Source organism: Orycteropus afer, unplaced genomic scaffold (assembly GCF_000298275.1).
Source record: "Orycteropus afer afer isolate SDZICR_OR568_19922 unplaced genomic scaffold, OryAfe1.0 scaffold00002, whole genome shotgun sequence".
Lineage (NCBI taxonomy): Eukaryota > Metazoa > Chordata > Mammalia > Tubulidentata > Orycteropodidae > Orycteropus > Orycteropus afer.
In genome coordinates, this window is record NW_006921589.1 from 30,916,469 (window position 1) to 30,923,357 (window position 6,889).

Sequence of the window (6,889 nt, forward strand, 5' to 3'; positions counted from 1 at the left end):
CACCAGAGGCTCAGCCTCAAAACTCAAGTCTACATGTCACCACAGTAGGACAAACCGACAGACAAGTTTGTCTTGCTGTTGGAGACCTCTCGTATCACCCCCACCTGGGTCCCTGTGGCTGACTGTACCTCTGTCTGGCTTCCTGGCTTTTAATCCCCTTTCTCCTGCTGATCTCCAGAAGATCTGGCCTGCTGCTTTGGGCGTCCCTGAGTTGTCCCTGGGGCACTGTAGCATTATCAGGACCTTATTTCTCTTTATGGGTGAATAATATTCCACTGTATGAATGTACATTTTGTTTATCCGTTCATCTATTAATGGACTTTTGGCTCTTGTGAATGTGCTATTTGTGTAAATATGTGTGACTGAGTTACTGCTTTCAAGTCTCTAGGAATAGGATTACTGGGCCATATGGTAGTTCTATGTTTAACTTTTTGATGAACACCTACACTGTTTTCCACAGCAACTGTACCAGTTTATTCCCACCAGCAGTGTACAAATGTTCCAATTTATCCACATCCTCACCAGCATTTTTTTTAAAATCTTAGTCATACTACCGGTTTCGATTGACCATCTCTCTAATGGCTAATGATGTTGCACATCTTTTCAGTGTTTATATTCCTTTTGAATATCTTCATTGGTGAAATGTCTATTCAATTCCTTTGTCCATTTTTTGACTGGGTTGTCTTTTTTGTTGTTAAGTTTTAGGAGTTCTTTCTATATTCTGAATAATAAACCCTTATCTGATATGTGGTTTTCCCATATTTTCTCCACCCTGTAGGTGGTATCTTCATATTGTTGTTAAAGTCTTTTCTTCAGCAAGTATTTCATTTTGATGAAATCTGATTTATCTCTTTTGTCTTTTATTGATTGTGCTTTTGATGTTGTGTCTAAGAATTGTTAAAAACTAGATACTAAAGCAATACCATTATGTTATTGTCTAAGTTTTATGGTTTTAGTTCTTACATTTAGGTCCTTGATCCATTTTAATTTTTGAATATAGTACAAGGTATGAGTCTGGCTTTATTCTTTGACATGTGGATGTCCAGGGTTGTCCCAGCACCATTTATTACCAAGACCCACCAAATCCACTGCCACTGAGTTGATTCCAATTTATAGCAACCCTATACTTACTCACCAAACTCACTGTCATCAAGTTGATTCTGACTCACAGTGACCCCTATTGGGTTTCCATGGCTGTAAATCTTTACAGAAACAGGCTGCCTCATTTTTCTTCTGTGGATTGGCTGATGGTTCAAACCACTGACCTTTTGGTTAGATGCCAAGTGACTTAACCACTATACCACTAGAGCTTCTTAGCAACCCTACAGCACAGAGTGTAATTGTCCCTTACGTTTCCAAGGCTGAATTTTTACATAAGTAGACTAACTCATATTTCTCTTATGCAGTTGGTGGGTTCAAACTGCCGACTTTTTGGTTAGCAGCCAAATGCTTTAACCACTGCCCCACTGGAGGTCCTACTATTTATAAAACAGACTGTTTTTCTTCTCCTTTACATGGACTTAGTACCCTTATCGAAAATCCATGGATAGGTTTATTTTTGGATTCTCAATTCTATTACATTGGTCTATGTGTCTGTCATTTTACCAGTACCAGACTGTTTTGATTACTATGCTTTATAGTATGTTTTGAAATCAGGAAATGTGAATGGTTCTGCTTTGTTCTTTATCAAGATTGCTTTGGCTATTTGGGCCCCCTGCAATTCCATATGCATTTAAAGACTGGCTTTTCCATATCTGTAAAGAAGGGTATTGAATTCTTGATAGTGATTACACTGAATCTGTAGATCACTTTTGCAGTATTGACATCTTAATCATATTGTTTTCCAATCCATGAACACAGAATGGTTTTCCATTTAATTAGGTCTTGTATAATTTCTTTCAGTAATGTTTTATAATTTTCATTGTTTAAGAAGTCTTTTACATTCCTGGTTAAATATATTCCTAGGTATTTTATCCTTTAAGATGCTATTAAAGTAGAATTGTTTTCTTAATTTCTTTTTTAGATGGCTTTTTCCTGGTGTATAGTAACACAACTGCTTTTTGTGTATTGATTTGGTACCCTGCAGTTTTGCTGAATTTCTGTATTTGCTAGAGAGAAGCTTTCTCATGGATTCCCTGGGATTTTTTATAGGCTCTTTATAGGATTTTTTATCTGTGAATAGGGATAGTTTTTAATGTTTCCTTCCTAGTTTGGATACCTTTATGTCTTTTTCTTGCCTCATTGCTCTAGCTTAGACTTCCAGTATAATACTGAATAGCAGTGATAAGAGCAGGCAGGCATTCTTGTTTTTGTGCAAACTTAGAGGGAAAGCACTCAACCCTTCTGTTAAGAATGTTAGCTGTGGAGTTTTCATAAATGCCATTTATCATATTTAACATTTCCCTTCTATTTGTAGCTTATTTAATATTTTTATTATTAAAGGGTGTTGGATTTTATTAAATGCCTTTTCTGTGTCAACTGAGATGATCATATGGTTCTCTTCCTTCCTTCCATCAAATGTTGAACCACCCTTGCATTCCTGGAATAAATCACACTTGGTTATGTTCTATATTCCTTTTAATATGTCGTTGGACTTGCTAGTATTTTGTTGAGAATTTTTGCATCTATGGTTATAGGAGATATTGTTCAATAGTTTTCTTTTGGTGTCTTTATATGGTTTTAGTGTCAGGGTAATGCTCACCTCATAGAATGAGTTAAAAAGTGTTCCTTCCTCTCCCGTTTTTTGGAAGAGCTTGAGCAAGGCTGGTGCCAGTAATTCTCCTGGATGACAGCAGGTCCAAGACTATTTTTTTTTAATTGGGAGGTTTTTGATTACTGATTCAATCTCTTCACTTGTTATAAGTATGTTGAGATCTTCTATTTTTTTCTTGAGTCAGTTCAGATAATGTTTCTAGAAATTTGTCCATTCCATCTAAGTTATCTACTTTGTTGGCACAGTTAGTTGTTCATGCTATTACATGTCGATTCTATTGTTTTTCTAGTCTCTATTTTATTTTCATTCTCTTTCTCTATGGATTGCATGCAATTGTCTACCCACCCACCAACCCCTAATTGTCAAAGCCCGTAACAGTCCATCTGCTCAGCAGCCTCCTCTATTATTGATGAGACTGCCCTCCAAAATATGTGTGAATATTATCAAGGACTCTGATCCAGAACACACATTCAAGTGTTCTGAAGGGATTTTCTTGTACTTCAAGGAGAAAACAACAGAATACAGAAACTACCTGATACCCCAATGGCTCCAGAATTGCTGTTGTTACCCGATATATCCTGCAGTGGATTGTTTAGTAACTTTTTGCAAAGTGTACAGTTCTATTCTTTCATCTCTGCAGTCAGTCAGTAGCCTGAGTGATTCCACCAGAGGGCGTGCTAGCCCTTCGAGTTAGCCAGCAGGGACAAGGCATTACTGAGAAAGGGCCAAAATCTCTGCAATCCTCTGACCTTACTGGGCACCTCCAGATTAATCCTTCTGTGCACTGTGCAACCATAAAACCTTAAGGGGAAGGGTCTCCACTGCTCACCTTGGCATCAACCAGCCCCACTAGGGACATAGGGTTGCCACCCCCACCTCAGTGGTGGGGCTCAGTAATGAGTTGGCATTTATAATTCACATAGGGATCAGCAGCTTATCCCATTCGTTAAGCACTTTTCTGGTTGATTTAAGTGTCGTGATCTGTTTCCAGAGTCCCAAAATAGTTCATTCTAAAGCAATCTTTCTGGGCAATAGATTTTGTGGAGAAACATCTTCATCTACCATTTGCATCACAGTAATTTCAAAGTTCTAACTCTTGCTAGAGATTCTCATACCAGCCCTTCTCTGTTGGCACGCAGAAGCCTATTTTGCCTCAGTCATGCTGATATTCCCAGGTGAATCAAGGCACTTACAGCCTGCAGGCATTTCACTTCTTCCTCCCCACTGCCTCTGTTCATTAAGCAGGCCTTAGACAGATATGAAGAATCACACACAACAGTCTGCCAGCATAAGCCAAGTCTGATCCCATATTCCTGGGGCAAAGGGGAGTACAGCTCACAGTTTACAAGTGGCTGCATGAGATCTGTCATAGCCCTCACTGCCACGGAGGTAGAAGATCATATTATACAACAAACACATTTTCCTACCATGAATGTCACCTTATTCTTGCTTCAGTGTTTGTTTAGATGCTATTAACTCTTGTACTGGTTTCCAGAGTTCTGAGTCCATTGTTGGTTCTAATACATTCTTCCTTGCTTGCTGGGGCAAGCTTTCAGCTGCTTCCATCACCATCTTGGCCTAAACTGAAAATGTTTTTTCATTACAGGATGCCTATAGATAGGGTCACTGTGAGGCAGAATCAACTCCATGGCAGTGGGTTTGGCTTTGGCTTTATCAACAAAAATGCATTCAGGCACTTAGCGTAGGTATTGTTGTTGTTCGTTGTCATCCAGTCAGTTCCGACTCATAATGACAGAACAAACCACTGCTGGTCCTTTGCCATCCTCACAATTCTTGCAATGCTTGAGCCCATCATTGCAGCTATTGTGCCAATCCATCTCATTGAAGGTTGTCCCCTTTTCTGCTGACCCTCTACTTTAGCAAGCATGATATCCTTGTCCAGGGACTGGTCCCTTCTGACAACACGAGTGAAGTAGGTGAGACAAAGTGTGGCCATACTCGCTTCTAAGGAGCATTCTGGCTGCACATCTTCCATGACAGATTTGTTCGTACTTCTGGTACTTTCAGTATTCTTTGCCAACACCACAATTCAAATGCATCAATTCTTCTGCAGTTTTCCTTATTCATTGTCCAGCTTTCACATGCATATAAGGCAACTGAATGCCATGGCTTGGGTTGGGCACACCTCAGTCTTCAAAGTGACACAGTAATTGATAACATATATTGAGTACTTACCGTTATAGTAGGTTGCAGAATTGTTGTTGTTGTTATGTGCCATCAAGTCAAACCCGACTCATAGCGACCCCTCCTTGGGTTTCCGAGGCAGTATCACTACGGAAGTAGGATTGCCCAACCTTCCTTCCGAGGAGTGGCTGGTGGGTTTGAACCGCCAGCCGTCTGGTTAGCAGGCAAGTGTCTTAGCAGAATGGGTATATGTAATAATGGGTATATACACAGGATATACACACACACTCTTGGCTTGCAGGACTGTTGTTGTGTGCTGTGGAGTCAGTTCTTACTATATATAAATATCATATATATATTCATCTTAGTCACTGAGGTGTATTTTTAAAGACTTTTTATTTGTAAAGAATTTGAAATATAAATTGCATAAATAAAAATGTTGTTGTTGTTTGTTGTTGTTGTTATGTGCCGTTGAGTCAGACCCGACTCATAGCGACCCCTCCTTGGGTTTCCAAGGCGATGTTACTATGGAAGTAGATTGCCCAGCCTTCCTTCCGAGGAGTGGCTGGTGGGCTTGAACCACCAGTCTTCTGGTTAGCAATCAAGTGCGTTAGGCACTATGCTACCAGAGCTCCTTAAATAAAAATAGCACAATGAATACCTGTGTACCCTTTCCCCAGATTCACCTATTAATATTTTACCCCATTTGTTTTATAAAGTCCCCATCTCTCTTCTCCCCCACGTATATATCAGCCCTAAATAAATGTTTGTATAGAGGTATTCTCTTGGATAACCACAGTATTCAATTAAATATTCAATTAATTATTCAATTTGAATAATAAATATTCAAAAATTAAATATTCAATTAAAAAAAAACAAAAAACAAAACTTAACACATAACTTGACATACTTTCCTCTAATGTGTCATTTGTAATTTTGAGTTTACCCTATAAGGATCCAGACTAGGGTCAGGTATTGCATTTAGTATTGTCTTCTGTAGTAACACTGCCTCATTTAATCTTAACAATTTTCATAGCCTTTCAATTCTTTTTCAGGATGTGAGCATCTGCTTCACTGCTTTTTAATAGACTGATCTTTCAGAGTTTTCTGAGGTCTCCTCATGATTAATAAATATTAATAAATAAATGGAGTATTGCATAGCTGATGGTGTACCCATCTCAAGGTATCGTATCGGCAAGCTTATGATGTCCACTTCTCCCTCACTGGTATTGTTAATTGTGACCACTCGTTCAAGGTGTTGTCTGATTTCTCACCTGTATAATTACACGTTTTATTATTTTTTATCCACCCTTGAAATTAATGAGCAGTCTGGGACACTTTGTGACCATGACCCACATCAGTTTGTTTTTTTTTTAAGTAAGTACACATGGAAAAGACAAAAGAAATAACTATAAACCATAATGACAACTCTTGGATGAGATAATGTAGGATTAGGGAGATTTTTTTTCCCTATGTCTAGTATTTTTTGTAGTATTACTTCTCAAATAAATGTAGATTTTAAATAGAGTTTACAAATATAATGCTCCTACTTGGTACGAACAAAGGTTACTTTCATTTTAAACCTTATCTGAAAGCTTTCTATAAATATATCTTAAGGTTTCTAAGAATACTGTATTACTGCCTTCCTCTTCACTCTCAAAACCCTTTTCGGCGCCCCAGAGGATTCCTTAAATATTAGAAGCCTCAGTGCAGCCCAAGGTATCAGTATTAGCATTTCAAAATTATCCTCAAGGGGATATCACCGATGATAGTTTATTTTTTTAGTTGTCTTAAAATTTTTTTGACTCAAAAATAGCATCTACTTCGAAATCATAAAAGTAGTGAAGAAAAAGGGGGAGGCACATTTCAAAAAGGTGTGAAGTTTTAATCTTGTTTTCTTTCTTTTTTTTAATAGCCCCTAACAATGATAAACAAGACATGTCAGCCTTGTTCAATCTATTTGCAGATTTGGATCCACTTTCAAACCCAGATGCTACTGGGCAGTCGGATGATGAACTTCTTAATGCTTGA

At 38.2% G+C, this 6,889-nt stretch overlaps 1 protein-coding gene across 1 annotated transcript in view; it reads left to right on the forward strand.

The window, feature by feature from the left end:
• ICA1L (islet cell autoantigen 1 like) overlaps positions 1–6,889 on the forward strand; it is a 25,640-nt gene extending 18,751 nt beyond the window's left edge. The window contains 1 exon segment of the mRNA XM_007936045.1: positions 6,774–6,889. Coding sequence (XP_007934236.1) covers positions 6,774–6,889 — 116 coding nt within the window.